The sequence below is a fragment of the Pseudophryne corroboree genome, chromosome 12, assembly GCF_028390025.1.
Source record: "Pseudophryne corroboree isolate aPseCor3 chromosome 12, aPseCor3.hap2, whole genome shotgun sequence".
In the NCBI taxonomy this organism is placed as follows: Eukaryota; Metazoa; Chordata; class Amphibia; order Anura; family Myobatrachidae; genus Pseudophryne; species Pseudophryne corroboree.
This window is the reverse complement of record NC_086455.1, coordinates 75,471,554-75,493,963: the sequence shown is the minus strand read 5'-3', so window position 1 is coordinate 75,493,963 and position 22,410 is coordinate 75,471,554. Positions and strand designations below refer to the sequence as shown.

Below are 22,410 nucleotides of genomic sequence, written 5' to 3'. Positions count from 1 at the left end.
GAGGTATTGCGCCAGATCAAAAGACCCTCAGGCGGTAGCTGTAGACGCCCTAGTGACACCGTGGGTGTTCCAGTCGGTCTATGTGTTTCCTCCTCTTCCTCTCATACCTAAGGTGTTGAGAATAATAAGAAAAAGAAAAAAAACAATTCTCATTGTTCCAGATTGGCCACGAAGGACCTGGTATCCGGATCTGCTGGAAATGCTCACAGAAGATCCGTGGCCTCTTCCTCTACGACAGGACCTGTTGCAACAGGGGCCCTGTCTGTTCCAAGACTTACCGCGGTTGCACGCAGGATCCTAGTGGAAAAATGCATTATGGATGAGGTCATTCCTACGCTGATAAAGGCTAGGAAGGACGTGACAGCTAAACATTATCACCGTATATGGCAAAAATATGTTTCTATGACGTCCTAGTGGATGCTGGGAACTCCGTAAGGACCATGGGGAATAGCGGCTCCGCAGGAGACTGGGCACAACTATAAAGAAAGCTTTAGGTCTAACTGGTGTGCACTGGCTCCTCCCACTATGACCCTCCTCCAGACTTCAGTTAGAATCCTGTGCCCGGCTGAGCTGGATGCACACTAGAGGCTCTCCTGAGCTCCTAGAAAGTATATTTAGGTACAGTCCTTTCGGCCCAATAGGGGCAAGCGGGTTAAAGGCGCGTCCTTTCTGCCCAGAGGCAGAGGTAGGGGAAAGAAGCTGCAGCATACAGCCAGTTCCCAGGAGCAAAAGTCCTCCCCCGCTTCCTCTAAGTCCACAGCATGACGCTGGGGCTCCACAGGCAGAGCCAGGTACGGTGGGGGCCCGTCTCAAATTTTTCAGCAATCAGTGGGCTCGCTCACGGGTGGATCCCTGGATCTTTCAGATAGTATCTCAGGGGTACAAGCTGGAATTCGAGACGTTTTCCCCCCCCCCGCCGTTTCCTCAAATCTGCCTTGCCAACCGCTCCCTCAGGCAGGGAGGCAGTGTTACAGGCAAATTCACAAGCTGTATTCACAACAGGTGATAGTAAAGGTACCCCTACTTCAACAAGGAAGGGGTTACTATTCCACAATGTTTGTGGTACCGAAACCGGACGGTTCGGTGAGACCCATTTTAAATTTGAAATCCTTGAACACATATATAAAAAATTTCAAGTTCAAGATGGAATCGCTCAGGGCTGTTATTGCAAGCCTGGACGAGGGGGATTACATGGTATCAATGGACATCAAGGATGCTTACCTGCATGTCCCCATTTACCATCCTCACCAAGAGTACCTCAGATTTGTGGTACAGGATTGTCATTACCAATTCCAGACGTTGCCGTTCGGTCTATCCACGGCTCCGAGGGTCTTTACCAAGGTAATGGCCGAAATGATGATACTCCTTCGAAAGAAGGGAGTTTTAATTATCCCGTACTTGGACGATCTCCTGATAAAGGCGAGGTCCAGAGAGCAGTTGTTGGTCGGGGTAGCACTATCTCGGGAAGTGCTACAACAGCACGGCTGGATTCTAAACATCCCAAAGTCACAGCTGGTCCCTACGACACGTCTACTGTTCCTGGGGATGGTTCTGGACACAGAACAGAAAAAAGTGTTTCTCCCGGAGGAGAAGGCCAAGGAGCTGTCATCTCTAGTCAGAGGCCTCCTAAAACCAAAACAGGTGTCGGTGCATCACTGCACGCGGATCCTGGGAAAAATGGTAGCTTCTTACGAAGCGATTCCATTCGGCAGGTTTCATGCAAGAACTTTTCAGTGGGACCTGTTGGACAAGTGGTCCGGATCGCATCTTCAGATGCATCGTCTGATAACCCTGTCTCCAAGGACAAGGGTGTCTCTGCTGTGGTGGCTGCAGAGTGCTCATCTTCAAGAGGGCCGCAGATTCGGCATACAGGACTGGGTCCTGGTGACCACGGATGCCAGCCTTCGAGGCTGGGGGGCAGTCACACAGGGAAGAAACTTCCAAGGACTATGGTCAAGTCAGGAGACTTCCCTGCACATAAATATTCTGGAACTAAGGGCCATTTGCAATGCCCTAAGTCAGGCAAAACCCCTGCTTCAAAACCAGCCGGTACTGATCCAGTCAGACAACATCACGGCGGTCGCCCATGTAAACCGACAGGGCGGCACGAGAAGCAGGATGGTGATGGCAGAGGCCACAAGGATTCTCCGATGGGCGGAGAATCACGTGTTAGCACTGTCAGCAGTGTTCATTCCGGGAGTGGACAACTGGGAAGCAGACTTCCTCAGCAGGCACGACCTCCACCCGGGAGAGTGGGGACTTCATCCAGAAGTCTTCCAAATGATTGTAAACCGTTGGGAAAGGCCACAGGTGGACATGATGGCGTCCCGCCTAAACAAAAAGCTAGAAAGATATTGCGCCAGGTCCAGAGACCCTCAGGCGATAGCTGTGGACGCTCTAGTGACACCGTGGGTGAACCGGTCGGTTTATGTGTTCCCTCCTCTTCCTCTCATACCAAAGGTACTGAGGATAATAAGGAGAAGAGGAGTAAGAACTATACTCATTGTTCCGGATTGGCCAAGAAGAGCTTGGTACCCGGAACTTCAAGAAATGATATCAGAGGACCCATGGCCTCTACCGCTCAGACAGGACCTGCTGCAGCAGGGGCCCTGTCTGTTCCAAGACTTGCCGCGGCTGCGTTTGACGGCATGGCGGTTGAACACCGGATCCTGAAGGAAAAGGGCATTCCGGAGGAAGTCATTCCTACGCTGATTAAAGCTAGGAAAGAAGTGACCGCGAACCATTATCACCGCATTTGGCGAAAATATGTTGCGTGGTGTGAGGCCAGGAAGGCCCCAACGGAAGAATTTCAGCTGGGCCGTTTCCTGCACTTCCTACAGTCAGGGGTGACTATGGGCCTAAAATTGGGTTCCATTAAGGTCCAGATTTCGGCTCTGTCGATTTTCTTCCAGAGAGAACTGGCTTCACTGCCTGAAGTTCAGACTTTTGTTAAGGGAGTGCTGCATATTCAGCCCCCTTTTGTGCCTCCAGTGGCACCTTGGGATCTCAACGTGGTGTTGGAGTTCCTAAAGTCACATTGGTTTGAGCCACTTAAAACCGTGGAATTGAAATATCTCACGTGGAAAGTGGTCATGTTGCTGGCCTTGGCTTCGGCCAGGCGTGTATCAGAATTGGCAGCTTTGTCATATAAAAGCCCTTATCTGATTTTCCATATGGATAGGGCAGAATTGAGGACTCGTCCCCAGTTTCTCCCTAAAGTGGTGTCAGCGTTTCATCTGAACCAACCTATTGTGGTGCCTGCGGCTACAAAGGACTTGGAGGCTTCCAAGTTGTTAGATGTAGTCAGGGCCCTGAAAATATATGTTTCCAGGACAGCTGGAGTCAGAAAGACTGACTCGCTATTTATCCTGTATGCGCCCAACAAGTAGGGTGCACCTGCTACAAAACAGACTATTTGCTCGCTGGATCTGTAGTACGATTCAGCTTGCACATTCTGCGGCTGGACTGCCGCATCCTAAATCGGTGAAAGCCCATTCCACGAGGAAAGTGGGCTCATCTTGGGCGGCTGCCCGAGGGGTCTCGGCTTTACAACTTTGCCGAGCTGCAACTTGGTCAGGGGCAAACACGTTTGCTAAATTCTACAAATTTGATACCCTGGCTGAGGAGGACCTTGAGTTCTCTCATTCGGTGCTGCAGAGTCATCCGCACTCTCCCACCCGTTTGGGAGCTTTGGTATAATCCCCATGGTCCTTACGGAGTTCCCAGCATCCACTAGGACGTCAGAGAAAATAAGATTTTACTCACCGGTAAATCTATTTCTCGTAGTCCGTAGTGGATGCTGGGCGCCCATCCCAAGTGCGGATTGTCTGCAATACTTGTATATAGTTATTGCTTAACTAAAGGGTTATTGTTGAGCCATCTGTTGAGAGGCTCCGTTGTTATCATACTGTTAACTGGGTATTGTATCACGAGTTATACGGTGTGATTGGTGTGGCTGGTATGAGTCTTACCCGGGATTCAAAATCCTTCCCTATTGTGTCAGCTCTTCCGGGCACAGTATCCTAACTGAAGTCTGGAGGAGGGTCATAGAGGGAGGAGCCAGTGCACACCAGTTAGACCTAAAGCTTTCTTTATAGTTGTGCCCAGTCTCCTGCGGAGCCGCTATTCCCCATGGTCCTTACGGAGTTCCCAGCATCCACTACGGACTACGAGAAATAGATTTACCGGTGAGTAAAATCTTATTTTCTTGGTGTGAGGCCAGGAATGCTCCTACGGAAGAATTCCATCTGGGCCGTTTCCTTCACTTCCTACAGACTGGAGTGAATTTGGGCCTAAAATTAGGCTCCATTAAGGTTCAGATTTCGGCCTTATCCATTTTCTTTCAAAAAGAATTGGCTTCTTTCCCAGAAGTACAGAATTTTGTGAAGGGAGTGCTGCATATTCAGCCTCCTTTTATACCTCCGGTGGCACCTTGGGATCTTAACGTGGTGTTGAGTTTCCTTAAGTAGCACTGGTTTGAACCACTTCAAACGGTGGAGTTAAAATATCTCACTTGGAACGTGGTCATGTTATTAGCCTTGGCTTCGGCTAGGCGAGTGTCGGAATTGGCGGCTTTGTCTCATAAAAGCCCCCATCTGGTTTTACATATGGATAGAGCGGAATTGCGGACCCGTCCTCAATTATTGGCTAAGGTGGTGTCATCTTTTCATATGAACCAACCTATTGTGGTGCCTGTGGCTACGCGAGACTTGGAGGATTCCGAGTCCCTGGATGTGGTCAGGGCTTTGAAAATTTACGTGGCCAGAACGGCTAGGATCAGAAAAACAGAAGCTCTGTTTGTCCTGTATGCAGCCAACAAGGTTGGCGGCCCTGCTTCAAAGCAGTCTATTGCTCGCTGGATCTGTAACACGATTCAGCAGGCGCATTCTACGGCAGGATTGCCGTTACCAAAATCGGTTAAGGCCCATACCACTAGAAAGGTGGGCTCGTCTTGGGCGGCTGCCCGAGGGGTCTCGGCACTACAGCTGTGCCGAGCTGCTACTTGGTCGGGGTCAAACACCTTTGCAAAGTTCTATAAGTTTGATACCCTGGCTGAGGAGGACCTCCTGTTTGCTCAATCGGTGCTGCAGAGTCATCCGCACTCTCCCGCCCGTTTTGGAGCTTTGGTATAATCCCCATGGTCCTTACGGAGTCCCCAGCATCCTCTAGGACGTTAGAGAAAATAAGATTTTGAACCTACCGGTAAATCTTTTTCTCTTAGTCCGTAGAGGAGGCTGGGCGCCCGTCCCAAGTGCGGACTACTTCTGCAAGACTTGTATATACAGTAGTTATTGCTTACACAAGGGTTATGTTATAGTTGATGTGTTGTTTTTTCATACTGTTAACTAGATAGTATATCAAAAGTTATACGGTGTGATTGGTGTGGCTGGTATGAATCTTGCCCTTGGATTAACAAAAATCCTTTCCTCGTACTGTCCGTCTCCTCTGGGCACAGTTTCTCTAACTGAGGTCTGGAGGAGGGGCACAGAGGGAGGAGCCACTGCACACCGAGAGTCAAAGTCTTTCTTAAAGTGCCCATGTCTCCTGCGGAGCCCATCTATCCCCATGGTCCTTACGGAGTCCCCAGCATCCTCTACGGCAGAGCTGGCCAAACCAGTCCTCAAGACCTACCAACAGTTCACATTTTCCAGAACACCTAGCTGGTGCTCAGGTGTAGTCATTACTAATTAAGATGTGCTGCATTCATTCCTAACTGACAATTCTACAGATCTCCAGGAGGACTGGAAAACATGAACTGTTGGTAGATCTCGAGGACCGGTTTGGCCAGCCCTGCTCTACGGACTACGAGAAAAAGATTTACCGGTAGGTTTAAAATCTTATTATTAGGGTACAACGCTATGAAATCTGCTGGTTTCTTAAGAACTGCAGAGGAAAAAGGAGGTGGCACGTATACAGCAAGTAAAAGCAAAGACATTGAATATACCTGGCATTTCAGAAAAACATACCTGCCCCACTAGTCTATTTGCACCTGATCAAAGATAAACAGGACTGATCGTCGAACTAGAATTGAGACACCCCGAGAGTGAGAGGTATGGGTGGAGTGGTAAGCCCAACCCACCCAGGGCTTTTTTAGAGCCAGGACCTTTGCCCCAACCAAATGGGTCTCCATAAGGCATATAATATCCGCACTATACTGTTTTAAGTGCCGAAGCACAAGGGAACGTTTAACTTTATCATTTAATCCCCGGACATTCCAGGACAAAACTTTACGGTGATTAGAGGCCATAAATCAAGATAGAGTAAAATGTAAGATCAGTCCCATATATCCCATACAGCGCATACTCACAAGCTTCGGAAACAATCATAGAGATCACATCATATACAGTACAAACAAACCACAAAGTACAACCCCACCCGCCCCGACCCCCCTCCTTGTATTTCCGCACAAACTGAGGCATACCTTACCCCAGAAAAATGTTTCCCCTAACAAATAAAAAACAAAACTATATGAACATAAAGAGGCAATGAATATTATGACCAAAAGACAAGGGTGCAGGTCCCCCACCCTCACATAAGCTAAGTGAGGAGTCACCACCACGAGCCCTTCAGAAAAATATCAGTGGAGAGAAATATTAAAGGAACAGTATGAACATTACGTTATCTGAGTAACACACTGCAGCATCAATGAAAATAACAAGCTGCCATGGCTTCCAACATCTTTTGTAACACATCATCGGAGGCGTCACCAGAAGAAGAGGACTGACTATATAGCAGTGAAATCAGTTATGCAGGAGAAAGGTTCACATTAAGTGCAGTATATGCAACAAGTAGAAGATGGTAGAAGAGGCAGGCAAAGTTATATGTCCAGGAGCATATGGAATGTTTAGTACACTGCAATGCCTCTGGTAAGATGGCCGCCCGTCACTCCGTGCACGTGCAAAGGAGATCCCCCAGCGCAGCCGAGATTCCCAGGCTTTCCCCCAGCCCAGTTGCACACAGCCAGCACAGGAGGGGAAGTCAAACCCCCCGCAGCCCGCAGAGGTGATGTCCGGCGCTAAACGGCCGTAGAATATTTGCGCCTGAGTTCCGGAGAGGTAGCAGCTGAGCCGGGAAGCCACAAGTCGTCTCAGCCTTACAGAGGATGCAGGGATGCGCTGCAGAGCTGGGACCGGAAGTCACGGCGCCATGTTAGGTAACACGAGGCCAGGAGAAAAGGCGCTCGATACCCCCGGCAAGCAGCGCCGCCAAACAGCCAGCTGCAGACCTCACTCTTCTCGGTACCTTCCCCCACCAGGTGTGGAAGTGTGGGCTCTGGGGGGGGGGGGGGGGTACCTTCAGAATATAAATAATGGATGATGGAGGTGGAGAGCGCCCGCACTGAGCTGCTACTCCATGTCCTGCTAGGCCAAGCCCCCCTCCTTGTGACTTAAGTTTAGTTCTAAAGGCCCTTCAAGTTGCCCCATTTCAACCACTTAAACTAGTGGATCTTAAATGGTTAACAGCTAAAGTTCTCTTTCTACTGGCTAGTGCCTCAGCTAGAAGAGTTTCAGATTTAGGGGCATTGTTATGTTGCCCTCCTTTTCTGATTTTTTTTTATCCAGATAGAGCGGTTCTCAGAACTAGATCTGGGTATCTTCCTAAGGTGGTGTCTAAATTCCACCTTAACTAAGAAATTGTAGTCCCGGCCTTCCAGGTACCGGGTTTTTCTGCGGGAGATGCATCGCTGGATGTAGTCCGTGCCTTAAGGATCTACGTGGATCGTACCAGTGCCATCAGAAAGACAGACATTCTCTTCGTTCTCTATGGATTTCACAAGAGAGGATGGCCTGCTGAGAAGCAGACACTGGTGAGGTGGCTTCGGATGACAATTTCAGAAGCATATTCTCAAGCTGATCTCCCTGTTCTGGCTAATGTCTCAGCTCACTCTACTCGTAAGGTAGGTCCATCATGGGCAGCGCAACGTGGTGCTTCAGCAGAACAGATATGTAAGGCAGCTACATGGTCTTCCATTAACACATTCATTAGACATTATGCCTTTGATACCCTTGCCTCTCATGACGCTGAAGTCGGGCGAAGGAGTCTCCTGTCCAATCAGGAGTGTCCCCACCACTATATTGCTTTGGGATATCCCAATGTTATCCTGTGTATAACCTGTGGACCCTGCCGGAGAAATAATCGTTATGGTAAGAACGTACCGTTGATAACGGTATTTCTCCTAAGTCCACAGGGATCCCACCCTGTCGCACCTGATTTGAGGATCCTTTTTACTCCCTAACCTCTTCCTTCTTGTACCGAAGGCGGTGCATGTGTGTTCTTCTCATCTGATTAGGGCTCTCTATGATGCTCCTGCCTTGAAATTTGCAAAAACAACTGATTTGCCTAGCCAGGTGGTGGGATATAGGGACGGCCCCGTTGCATGCTGGGAGGCCGAAAGCTTTGACCGTATGGTGCAAATCCGCTGTCGTGTCATAATATCCCAATGTTATCCTGTAGATCCTGTCGACTTAGGAGAAATAGCGTTATCAACGGTAAGTTTTACCATAACGATTATTTTATCTAAAGGTTAAAACACTGTTTTCCATAGCCGTATATCTGTTATTCCGTATTATCTTTCATACTTGTTATTTACTTACTCTTCTTGCCTCTTTGTACAGTCCAACTTTGCAATGGGTCGTTTCCCCAGTACTTGTCGGAAGTGTTTTATGCTTGACTTCGGGCTGGCGAGGCAGTTTACAAACTCCTGTGGAGATGTGCGGCCAGTAAGTACATTGCGCTAAGCGACAGTAATGCTTTATTACATGACATTATTACTCCTTATGTATGCTGTGTCACAATATATTATGTTGGTGTACAGTGGCAGAATTTAATTCAGACACTGTCAGTCCCTGCCCCAGTGGAGCTTATGAACCATTTTCCCCAGTGTAGGTGCACGAGTGTATATGTATGTTAATTAACCTACGTATGTGTTTTTTTTTTTTTTTAAATGATGGGATCACAGGAGCAAGTTGAGGAACACATTATATGCAGTACATACAAACTCCATACAGATGGCACAGAACAGCAAAGAAATGGCCTGTTTAGCCATACTTTAATCTTACATGTTGTTAACCAAAATGAAGATCTGGACCTTGTATGGATGGCTTCAATCTTTACCATTGTCCTCATTTAGAGCCTAATTCAGACCTGATCGCAGCAGCAACATTTTTCTCTAATGGGCAAAACCATGTGCAGTGCAGAAGGGGCAGATACTGTATAACTGTCCTACATTGCAGACTGCTAAATAAACTTGAAAGCGTGGGGGTGGATTATAAAACAGTTAAATGGATAAGAACCTGGTTGCAGGATAGGAAACAGACAGTTGTAGTTAATGGAGTCCAATCTATTAGTGGAGTACCCCAGGGATCTGTACTTGGTCCAGTTCTCTTTAATATCTTTGTTGGTGACATTGCAGATGGTATTGAAGGGAAGGTATGCCTTTTTGCAGATGATACAAAGATATGCAACAGGGTAGACACACCGGGAGGGGTCAAACAAATGATTGATGACCTAGGTAGGCTTGAGAAATGGTCAAGAACGTGGCAACTACAGTTTAATGCTAAAAAATGCTAAATCATGCACTTGGGTCTCAAAAACCCAAAGACTAAATATAGTATCAAGGGTACTATAATGGAAACTACTGAGGAGGAAAGGGATTTAGGAGTCACTATTTCAAGTGACTTGAAGGCAGGAAAGCAATGCAACAGAGCAATGAGAAAGGCAAGTCAGATGCTTGATTGCATAGGGAGAGGAATCAGTAGCAGGAAAAGAGAAGTGATAATGCCACTGTGTATAGGTCATTGGTGCGGCCCCATCTGGAATACTGTGTTCAGTTCTGGAGACCATATCTCCAGAAGGATATAAATACATTAGAGAGTGTACAAAGAAGGGCAACTAAAATGGTGCATGGCCTACATCACAAAACTTACCCGGAAAGGCTAAAAGATCTTAACATGCATAGTTTGGAGGAGAGAAGGGAAAGGGGGGTCATGATAGAAACTTTCAAATATATCAAGGGTCTTAACAAAGTTCAGGAGGGAAACATTATTCAAAGGAAGAGAAGTATTAGAACTCGAGGACATACTCTGAGACTGGAGGGGGGGAGGTTCAGGGGAAATTTTAGGAAAAATTACTTCACAGAAAGGGTAGTGGATAAGTGGAATAGCCTCCCATCAGAGGTGGTAGAGGCTAAGACTGTAGAGCAATTTAAACATGCTTGGGATAGGCATATGAATATCCTTACAAAGAATTAAGGTTCAAAAAGGGTTGAGATTGACTAAAGGATAAAAAAAGGGCAGACTAGATCGGCCAAGTGGTTCTTATCTGCCGTCAAATTCTATGTTTCTATGTAACGTGCAGACAGAGCTGGTCCTAGGCAAACTAGGCAATTGCCTAGGGCATCTGGTATGCCAAGGGACATAAGCAGCTTCTGCTGATTAAAATGATATGCGGCATGCCTATATTCTGTGTGTAGCATTTCGTATGCAGATACAGCCACAGTTGCACACAGTATATAGGCATGCCACATATCATTTTAATCAGCAGACGCTGCTTGTGCATCCTAGCCACATAGCAATGCAAATAAGATGCATTTTCATAAAAAATAGGCACCAGACGTTAGCAGAGCTGCCAGTTTACTCACGCCAGGAACTATATGTGTCATTATGTGTATAAGGGCATTAATAATGTGTAACATATGAGTAAGGGGCACTGTGTGTCATTATGTGTATAAGGGCACTAATAATGTGCGGCATATGTGTAAGGGACATTATGTGTGTCATAATGTGTATAAGGGCATTAACAATGTGTGGCATATGTGTAAGGGAAATTATGTGTATGAGGGCATTAATAAGGGTTGGCATAATGTGTAAGGCGCATTGTGTTTATAAGGACATTAATAATGTGTGTCATATGTGTAAGGGGCATTACTGTGTGGTATTATGTGTATAAATCAGAGGTTCTCAAACTGTGTGCCGTAGCTCCTTGGGGTGCCTCGGGACACTTGCAGGGGTGCCCTGGGTTGGTGGTCCAGGACCAATTCAAATTATTCATGGTCAATATAATAGGCAAAACCAGTGCTGGTGGCTGCCAGTCATAAAATATGTGGCCAAACAGAACCAAATCTTGTCCCTCACCACACAACTGACCCTAAGGATGACATATAAACGCGATCTACTTAATGTAATATTTCTTTCTAAATTTCTCAATAAGACATTTTTGGCCTAGGGGTGCCGTGTAAAAAATTCTGATACTCTAGGGCACCGTGATTCCAAAAAGTTTGGAAACCACTGGCATAAATGCATTACCAATGTGTGGCATTATATGTATAAGGTGCTGTACTGTGTGGCATAACGTATAGACAGGCCACTACTGTGTGGTCTAATGTGAAAAAAGAGCAATATGGTGTGGTGTAATGTGAATAAGGAGCAATATGGTGTGGTATAATGAGAATAAAGAGCAATATGGTGTGGTGTAATGTGAATAAGGAGCAATATGGTGTGGTGTAATGAGAATAAAGAGCAATATGATGTGGTGTAATGAGAATAAAGAGCAATATGGTGTGGTGTAATGTGAATAAGGAGCAATTCAGTACGATGATATGTGAATGAGGGGCACTACTGTGAGGAGTAACGTATATAATGTAAAGTGGTACTACTGTGTGATGTAATGTGAATAAGGGACACTATCGCATTATAAATTGTGAATAAAGTTGCAGTACTGTGAGGCATAAGTTGAATTGGGGGTACTATTGTGTGGCCATGCCCCTTGCCAGCAAAAACACATACCTTTTTGGGCTGTGCGCCAAATGTGCACACTGTTCTTATTTAAATTACAGCGGAAAGGAAAACAAAAAATAAGGACTGCTATGGGTGGGGGTGATGACGCTGGGAAAGTGGTGCAGGGTCAGAGGCGGAACTAGCGGTGGTGCTAGGGGGCGCCAGCAAAAATCTTGCCTAGGGCATCATATTGATTAGGGCTGCCTCTGTGTGCAGAGAGAGTTAGATTTGGATGGGATATTTTCAAACTGAAATCTAAATTGCAGTGTAAAAATAAAGCAGCCAGTATTTACCCCGCACAGAAACAAAATATCCCACCCAAATCTAACTCTCTGCACATGTTACATCTGCCCCACCTGCAGTGCAACATGGTTTTGCCCATTAGAGAATTTGCTACTGTGATAAGCTCCGAATTAGGCCCTTAGTACCATGGAAAATGTTGAAAAATTACATAAAGGGCCATAAAGAGTCTTAATTAGAATTGTTGTATTCCTAAGATCAGCTGGTAATGTCTTGGGCTTTTGTTCGTCAGTCCGTTTTATGTGATTTTTTGATTAATAATGAATGGTATAGATTTAATTCACCAAAATAGCATACCCTCCAGCATGACCCGCCCCACTAGGTACAAAATGCTCTGTTTCTGGGCTTCCCTCTTAATTTATTATTGCCTTCACCTGTGAAGAAACAGCTTTCTTATCATTTGATTTAACTAGTTCAACACAGGTGATGGAAATAATAAATTAAGAGGGAAGTCCAGAAACAGAGCATTTTGTACCTAGTGGGGCGGGTCATGTTGGAGGGTCTGAAGTAGTCGGTGTGATGAGCTAGCCAAATGTTATTCCGGTTAGTCTCTCCCAACACTAACAAACAGCAATTATCTCTTTCTGGCATATTTCAGGGTTAAAGAGTATTTAGGCAGCAAAGGCCGCATAAACACATTTCTCCTGTTTGAGATGAGAACGGAGAATCTGATTTGTTGCAGAAAAGATTTGCTTCAGTTGCTGACAGAGCCATAACTGGATTTGCATTCAGGCCCTTCCTTCAGCAGCCAGGTCTCTAATGATCTTAAAATTAGATTGTAGAGAAATAGAAAGAACCGTGGTGTGGGCGGAGGGGGTGCGTCTGCTCTACCCTATCCTCCCTTCAACAGTCTTGTTAAATGAAGTTGAAAATTACTAATTCAATTAGCTTTCTAGTTTCATTTTGTTCATAATTCCTTCAGCTTGGAAATTTAGCCTTGGAATAATGGTATTCCTATATTCCGACTGATTGTCTGTCTGCTTCAGTCAGAATGTGGGCAGATTAGTAAATCATGTCATCTGAAAGCTGCATCTGTTTGCTGTCATACTAAAAACATTGCGCCCTACCAATCCATTGGGTTGCCCCACTCTCTTGATCAGATCTGTCGCACTTATGGTCAAATCAGAAACGTTTGTGAGTAACTTAATTTGCCCTATAACAAGGCTCTAGTCCAGTGGTTCTCAACCTCGGTCCTCAGGACCCCACACAGTGCATGTTTTGCAGGTAACCCAGCAAGTGCACAGGTGTATTCATTACTCACTGACACATTTTAAAAGATCCACATGTGGAGCTAATTATTTCACTTGTGATCTGTGAGGAGACCTGCAAAATATGCACCGTGTGGGGTCCTGAGGACCGAGTTTGAGAACCTGTGCTCTAGTCAATGGGGCAGTTTATTAACCTGGAGAAGTGATAAAGCAGTGACAAGTGCAAGGTGATAACGCACCAGCCAATCGGCTCCAATATGTAAATTGACAGTCAGGAGCTGATTGACTTCTCCAGGCTTAATACATCTGCCCCAATGTGCCTTAAATTACTCCTGCCCGTTTATTAACCTGGTATTAATTAGTATGAAAGTATGGTGACATTTAAGTTTGGGAGGTAGCCTACTCTCACATGCAGCAGATGGTTCAAAAACATTAGGATTGATTGTAAATGGCACCGTTTGGTGGGTACGTTTGCCATTGCAGTTGAAGAAGAGCTTGCCATGTTCTGTAGCCCACTCTTATTATACTAAGGATAATTACCAAAATTTGGGCTTTTCCCTTTAAATTTGGTCCTGGAACAAATCTTTCTAATTACAAGTGTAGGGATTTTTATTGCATTCTGTGCTGTCTGTGTACGTTTCAAAACATACTGAGCCGGTATCCTTTACGGACGAGCTTGCCGTATTCAATGTGTACATGAAGGTATTTTGTCTTTGCTCTGTGCTTTGACCACTGGTTGTCGTTCTTCTATTGTGAGCAGTTAATTAAATCTACAGTAAATAATTTTCTCTAACGTCCTAAGTGGATGCTGGGGACTCCGTAAGGACCATGGGGAATAGCGGCTCCGCAGGAGACTGGGCACATCTAAAGAAAGCTTTAGGACTATCTGGTGTGCACTGGCTCCTCCCCCCATGACCCTCCTCCAAGCCTCAGTTAGATCTCTGTGCCCGAACGAGAAGGGTGCACACTAGGGGCTCTCCTGAGCTTCTTAGTGAAAGTTTTAGATTAGGTTTTTTATTTTCAGTGAGACCTGTTGGCAACAGGCTCACTGCATCGAGGGACTAAGGGGAGAAGAAGCGAACTCACCTGCGTGCAGAGTGGATTGGGCTTCTTAGGCTACTGGACATTAGCTCCAGAGGGACGATCACAGGCCCAGCTTGGATGGGTCCCAGAGCCGCGCCGCCGGCCCCCTTACAGAGCCAGAAGGCAGAAGAGGTCCGGAAAATCGGCGGCAGAAGACGTCCTGTCTTCAACAAGGTAGCGCACAGCACTGCAGCTGTGCGCCATTGCTCTCAGCACACTTCACACTTCGGTCACTGAGGGTGCAGGGCGCTGGGGGGGGGCGCCCTGAGACGCAATAAAAACACCTTGGATGGCAAAAAAAATGCATCACATATAGCTCCTGGGCTATATGGATGCATTTAACCCCTGCCAGAATCCGTAAAAAAGCAGGAGAAAAGTCCGCGAAAAAGGGGCGGAGCCTATCTCCTCAGCACACTGGCGCCATTTTCCCTCACAGCTCCGTTGGAGGGAAGCTCCCTGTCTCTCCCCTGCAGTCACTACACTACAGAAAGGGTTAAAAAAAGAGAGGGGGGCACTAATTAGGCGCAGTATTAACTATACAGCAGCTATAAGGGGAAAAACACTTATATAAGGTTATCCCTGTATATATATAGCGCTCTGGTGTGTGCTGGCAAACTCTCCCTCTGTCTCCCCAAAGGGCTAGTGGGGTCCTGTCCTCTATCAGAGCATTCCCTGTGTGTGTGCTGTATGTCGGTACTTTTGTGTCGACATGTATGAGGAGAAAAATGATGTGGAGACGGAGCAGATTGCCTGTAATAGTGATGTCACCCCCTAGGGGGTCGACACCTGAGTGGATGAACTGTTGGAAGGAATTACGTGACAGTGTCAGCTCTGTATAAAAGACAGTGGTTGACATGAGACAGCCGGCTACTCAGCTTGTGCCTGTCCAGACGTCTCATAGGCCGTCAGGGGCTCTAAAGCGCCCGTTACCTCAGATGGCAGATATAGACGCCGACACGGATACTGACTCCAGTGTCGACGGTGAAGAGACGAATGTGACTTCCAGTAGGGCCACACGTTACATGATTGAGGCAATGAAAAATGTTTTACACATTTCTGATAATACGAGTACCACCAAAAAAGGGGTATTATGTTCGGTGAGGAAAAACTACCTGTAGTTTTCCTGAATCTGAGAAATTAAATGAGGTGTGTGATGATGCGTGGGTTTCCCCCGATAACAACGGATAATTTCTAAAATGTTATTGGCATTATATCCTTTCCCGCCAGAGGTTAGGGTGCGTTGGGAAACACCCCCTAGGGGGGATAAAGCGCTCACACGCTTGTAAGGGCTCTACCTTCGCCTGAGATGGCCGCCCTTAAGGATCCTGCTGATAGAAAGCAGGAGGGTATCCTAAAAGGTATTTACACACATACTGGTGTTATACTGCGACCAGCAATCGCCTCAGCCTGGATGTGCAGTGCTGGGTTGGCGTGGTCGGATTCCCTGACTGAAAATATTGATACCCTAGATAGGGACAGTATATTTTTGCCTATAGAGCATTTAAAAGATGCATTTTTATATATGCGTGATGCACAGCGGAATATTTGCCGACTGGCATCAAGTCTAAGCGCATTGTCCATTTCTACCAGTAGAGGGTTATGGACACGTCAGTGGTCAGGTGATGCGTATTCCAAACGGCATTTGGAAGTATTGCTTTATTAAGGGAGGAGTTATTTGGGGTCGGTCTTTCAGACCTGGTGGCCACGGCAACAGCTGGGAATTCCACGTTTGTACCCCATGTCGCCTCTCAACATGAGAAGACGCCGTATTATCAGGCGCAGTCTTTTCGTGGACAAGCGGGCAAAAGGTTCCTCATTTCTGCCCCGTGACAGAGGGAGAGAAAAAAGGCTGCAGAAATCAGCCAGTTCCCAGGAACAGAAACCCTCTCCCGCCTCTGCCAAGCCCTCAGTATACGCTGGGGCTTTACAAGCAGAATCAGGCACGGTGGGGGGCCCGTCTCAATGAATTTCAGCGCGCAGTGGGCTCACTCGCAAGTAGACCCCTGGATCCTTCAGGTGATATCTCAGGGGTACAAATTAGAATTTGAGACGTCTCCCCCTCGCCGTTTCCTAAAGTCGGCTTTACCGATGTCTCCTTCTGACAGGGAGACAGTTTTGGAAGCCATTCACAAGCTGTATTCCCAGCAGGTGATAATCAAGATACCCCTCCTGCAACAGGGAACGGGGTATTATTCCACACTGTTGTGGTACCGAAGCCGGACGGCTCGGTGAGACCGATTCTAAATCTAAAATCTTTGAACACTTACGTACAGAGGTTCAAATTCAAGATTGAGTCACTCAGAGCAGTGATTGCGAACCTGGAAGAAGGGGACTACATGATGTCTCGGGACATCAAGGATGCTTACCTTCATGTCAAAATTTACCCTTCTCACCAAGGGTACCTCAGGTTTATGGTACAGAACTGTCACTATCAGTTCAGACGCTGCCGTATGGATGGTACACGGCACCCCGGGTCTTTACCAAGGTAATGGCCGAAATGATGATATTCCTTCGAAGGAAGTGAATTTTAGTTATCCCTTCCTTGGACAATTCCCTGATAAGGGTAAGATCCAGGGAACAGTTGGAGGTCGGTGTAGCACTATCTCAGGTAGTGTTGCGGCAGCACGATTGGATTCTCAATATTCCAAAATCGCACCTGGTTCCGACGACGTGTCTTCTGTTCCTAGGGATGATCCTGGACACAGTCCAGAAAAAGGTGTTTCTCCCGGAGGAGAAAGCCAGGGAGTTATCCGAGCTAGTCAGGAACCTCCTAAAACCGAGCCAAGTCTCAGTGCATCAATGCACAAGGGTTCTGGGTAAAATGGTGGCTTCCTACGAAGCAATCCCATTCGGCAGATTCCACGCAAGAACTTTCCAGTGGGACCTGCTGGACAAATGGTCCGGATCGCATCTTCAGATGCATCAGCGGATAACCCTGTCACCAAGGACAAGGGTGTCCCTCCTGTGGTGGTTGCAGAGTGCTCATCTTCTAGAGGGCCGCAGATTAGGCATTCAGGACTGGGTCCTGGTGACCACGGATGCCAGCCTGCGAGGCTGGGGAGCAGTCACACAGGGAAGGAATATCCAGGGCTTATGGTCAAGCCTGGAGACATCACTTCACATAAATATCCTGAAGCTAAGGGACATTTACAATGCTCTAAGCTTAGCAAGACCTCTGCTTCAAGGTCAGCCGGTGTTGATCCAGTCGGACAACATCACGGCAGTCACCCACGTAAACAGACAGGGTGGCACAAGAAGCAGGAGGGCAATGGCAGAAGCTGCAAGGATTCTTCGCTGGGCGGAAAATCATGTGATAGCACTGTCAGCAGTATTCATTCCGGGAGTGGACAACTGGGAAGCAGACTTCCTCAGCACGACCTCCACCCGGGAGAGTGGGGACTTCACCCAGAAGTCTTCCACATGATTAAAAACTCGACAGGTATTGCGCCAGGTCCAGGGACCCTCAGGCAATAAGCTGTAGACGCTCTGGTAACACCGTGGGTGTACCAGTCAGGGTATGTGTTCCCTCCTCTGCCTCTCATACCCAAGGTACTGAGATTGATAAGATGGAGAGGAGTAAGCACTATATTCGTGGTTCCGGATTGGCCAAGAAGGACTTGGTAACCGGAACTTCAAGAGATGCTCACGGAGGATCCGTGGCCTCTACCTCTAAGAAGGGACCTGCTCCAGCAAGGACCCTGTCTGTTCCAAGACTTACCGCGGCTGCGTTTGACGGCATGGCGGTTGAACGCCGGATCCTGAAGGAAAAAAGGCATTCCGGATGAAGTCATCCCTATCCTGATCAAAGCCAGGAAGGATGTAACCGCAAAAACATTATCACCGCAATTGGCGAAAATATGTTGCGTGGTGCGAGGCCAGTAAGGCCCGACGGAGGAAATTCAACTGGGTCGATTCCTACATTTCCTGCAAACAGGAGTGTCTATGGGCCTGAAATTGGGATCCATTAAGGTTCAAATTTCGGCCCTGTCAATTTTCTTCCAAAAAGAACTAGCTTCAGTCCCTGAAGTTCAGACGTTTGTAAAAGGGGTACTGCATATACAGCCTCCTTTTGTGCCTCCAGTGGCACTTTGGGATCTCAATGTAGTTTTGGGTTCCAAAAGTCACATTGGTTTGAACCACTTAAATCTGTGGAGTTAAAATATCTCACATGGAAAGTGGTCATGCTGTTGGCCCTGGCCTGGGCCAGGCGCGTGTCAGAATTGGCGGCTTTATCCTGAAAAAGCCCTTATCTGATTTTCCATTCGGACAGGGCGGAATTGAGGACTCGTCCTCAGTTTCTCCCCAAGGTGGTTTCAGCGTCTCACCTGAACCAACCTATTGGTGGTGCCTGCGGCTACTAGGGACTTGGAGGCCTCCAAGTTGCTAGACGTTGTCAGTGCCCTGAAAATATATGTTTCCAGGACGGCTGGAGTCAGGAAATCTGACTCGCTGTTTATCCTGTGTGCACCCAACAAGCTGGGTGCTCCTGCTTCTAAGCAGACTATTGCTCGTTGGATTTGTAGTACAATTCAGCTTGCACATTCTGTGGCAGGCCTGCCACAGCCAAAAATCTGTAAATGCCCACTCCACAAGGAAGGTGGGCTCATCTTGGGCGGCTGCCCGAGGGGTCTCGGCTTTACAACTTTGCCGAGCAGCTACTTGGTCAGGAGCAAATACGTTTGTAAAATTCTACAAAATTGATATCCTGGCTGAGGAGGACCTGGAGTTCTCTCATTTGGTGCTGCAGAGTCATCCGCACTCTCCCACCCGTTTGGGAGCTTTGGTATAATCCCCATGGTCCTTACGGAGTCCCCAGCATCCACTTAGGACGTTAGAGAAAATAAGAATTTACTTACCGATAATTCTATTTCTCATAGTCCGTAGTGGATGCTGGGCGCCCATCCCAAGTGCGGATTGTCTGCAATACTTGTACATAGTTATTGTTACAAAAATCGGGTTATTATTGTTGTGAGCCATCTTTCAGAGGCTCCTCTGTTATCATGCTGTTAACTGGGTTCAGATCACAGGTTATACGGTGTGATTGGTGTGGCTGGTATGAGTCTTACCCGGGATTCAAAATCCTTCCTTATTGTGTACGCTCGTCCGGGCACAGTATCCTAACTGAGGCTTGGAGGAGGGTCATGGGGGGAGGAGCCAGTGCACACCAGATAGTCCTAAAGCTTTCTTTAGATGTGCCCAGTCTCCTGCGGAGCCGCTATTCCCCATGGTCCTTACGGAGTCCCCAGCATCCACTACGGACTATGAGAAATAGAATTATCGGTAAGTAAATTCTTATTTTATCTTAGCAGAGAAAATATATGGCAGTGCCTGCTAATATGCAAATGACACAGGGAATAATTACAGAAAAGCTAAATTAAACTCATTGTGCATTCTTTTTGCAATGCTAGTGTTGGGTGCAGTCTTCCCCAGTGTGCTCCCTCCCATCCCATGTATAAAGATATACAAAACACAATGATTAAATAATACAATCATGTAAAATAATTTATATTGTGCATTTTAGCCCATTGCAACATTGACTGAATGAAAGAAAAAACAAACACAAAGAAAATAAAAACACTTTTGTGTAATTTTAATTATTTGTATTTTGAAGCGGCGAGTTGTTAAATGTACAGAATATAGCCATGCCCTTTGTGTTGGTTTAATACACACTGCAGCAAAGCATACCTACAGTATCATGCTGTACCTTTTTCAGCATACTCTCTCTATGTAGAAGGCCGGATGTATGCAGTCCTCTGTCATGCTGACATCATCTGGTTTGAACTAGCGCAGATAGCTTTTTACACTACGTTTTAAGTGCCGATGCCTGTACGTATAGGACTAGGCATTAAGAGGCCAGACAGAGAAAAGGAACTGCATACACCCAGACAGGTGCATACCTCCCAACATGACCCTCTCCAGGAGGGACAGAATGCTCTGCTCCTGCACTTCCCACTTACTGTATGATTGCCAGCACCTGTGCTGAAACACCTTTCTTTATTCATTTACCTGTTCAAAACAGGTGCCAGCAATCATAAATTAAGAAAAAAGTGCAGAAGCAGAGCGGGTCATGTTGGGAGGTATGCAGCTGTAGTATGGTTTGCCAGCAGCCAGGTTCCCGGCGGCCAGCACACCGGTGCCGGGATCCGCTGGCATACCGACAGCTGGGCGAGCGCAAATGAGCCCTTTTCGGGCTTGCTGCGATCGCCACGAAATCTAAATTGCAGTGTAAAAATAAAGTAGCCAGTATTTACCCTGCACAGAAACAATATAACCCACCCGATTCTAACTCTCTCTGCACATGTTACATCTGCCCCACCTGCAGTGCAACATGGTTTTGCCAATTAGAGGAAGATTTTGCATTTGCGATCAACCTTGATTTAGGCCCACTGAGTGTTAATTATCTGTGCATACCAATGGACAAATCATCTGGCATAGATTTCTGTAATGCTCTAAGCAAGCTTGGCAACATTATCAGTCATTACGATACAACTCCCAGCATGCTTTGCTAGTCTTTGGATCACTCCACAACTTACCTACAGTAAATTTATAATCTTATTAATATATGCTGCTTAATGATGGCTGAAGTTTCTTCCTGGTCTTCTTTATTTTACTTCTTGGAAACGTCTTGAAATACCATCGAGAAATGGCTGTTTATAGTATATTAGCAAATCCAATATAACCTTACACTAAATACTGCGGAAGTACAACCTGTGCTCATTTAGAAGAGTAATACAAGGCAGTGTTGATGTCTGTTCTTATTATCCTTTTTCATATTTTTTTTTTTTAATTATAAATTAACGTGCCACGCAGCTGTAGTTTCATCTCAGGCTTAATTACTGGCTGTGCCTAGCTATTTAAATCCAACTTAGCTGCTCTCATGAGATGCAGATCTGAGACTGTGTAAGAAGGAATCTTGTACCTGATTGGAGACGACTTGGAAGGTGCAGGAAGAAACCATGGAACTATTTCATACCTCCCAACATGTCCCTCTCTAGGAGGGACAGATTGCTCTGCTTCTGGACTTTTTTCTTAATTTATGATTACCAGCACCTGTGTTGAACAGGTTAATGGGTAAGAAAGGTGTTTCAGCACAGGTGATGGCAATCATAAATTAAGAGGGAAGTTCAGAGAAGAGCATTCTGTCCCTCCAGGAGAGGGTCATGTTGGGAGGTATGCTGTTTGCTTAATGGTGGATTTGAATCAAGTGTACACTGTTTTGTGAGCTGCACATATGGAATACATGTGGCTATTTAAACCATGAAGTCATAGGTTTTAAGCGCATTTTAATATATCTGACTACATGGACTATAAGCATACACATTAGCTGTGTGTTTTATGACTTTATGCAAAACAGAAGAGATGCTCTATTTTGATTTATTTCTCTGACGTCCTAGTGGATGCTGGGGACTCCGTCAGGACCATGGGGAATAGCGGCTCCGCAGGAGACAGGGCACAAAAGTAAAAGCTTTAGGATCAGGTTGTGTGCACTGGCTCCTCCCCCTATGACCCTCCTCCAAGCCTCAGTTAGATTTTTGTGCCCGGCCGAGAAGGGTGCAATCTAGGTGGCTCTCCTAAAGAGCTGCTTAGAGTAAAAGTTTTGTTAGGTTTTTTATTTTCAGTGAGTCCTGCTGGCAACAGGCTCACTGCATCGAGGGACTTAGGGGAGAGAAGTGAACTCACCTGCGTGCAGGATGGATTGGCTTCTTAGGCTACTGGACACCATTAGCTCCAGAGGGAGTCGGAACACAGGTCTCACCCTGGGGTTCGTCCCGGAGCCGCGCCGCCGACCCCCTTGCAGATGCCGAAAAGTGAAGAGGTCCAGAAACCGGCGGCAGAAGACTTTTCAGTCTTCATAAGGTAGCGCACAGCACTGCAGCTGTGCGCCATTGTTGTCAGCACACTTCATAGCAGCGGTCACTGAGGGTGCAGGGCGCTGGGGGGGGGCGCCCTGGGCAGCAATGATAGTACCTTATTCTGGCTAAAAATACATCACATATAGCCCCTGGGGGCTATATGGATGTATTTAACCCCTGCCAGGTCTCAGA

The 22,410-nt window shown here is 46.7% G+C and overlaps 1 protein-coding gene across 3 annotated transcripts in view; it reads left to right on the top strand.

Annotated features, from left to right (window-relative positions):
* TTBK2 (tau tubulin kinase 2) overlaps window positions 1-22,410 on the top strand; it is a 406,138-nt gene that overhangs the window by 230,860 nt on the left and 152,868 nt on the right. For all 3 annotated transcript variants that reach the window (XM_063947656.1, XM_063947657.1, XM_063947655.1), the window contains exon 6: window positions 8,616-8,720. In XM_063947656.1, coding sequence (XP_063803726.1) covers window positions 8,616-8,720 — 105 coding nt within the window. The remainder of the gene's footprint in view (window positions 1-8,615; window positions 8,721-22,410) is intronic.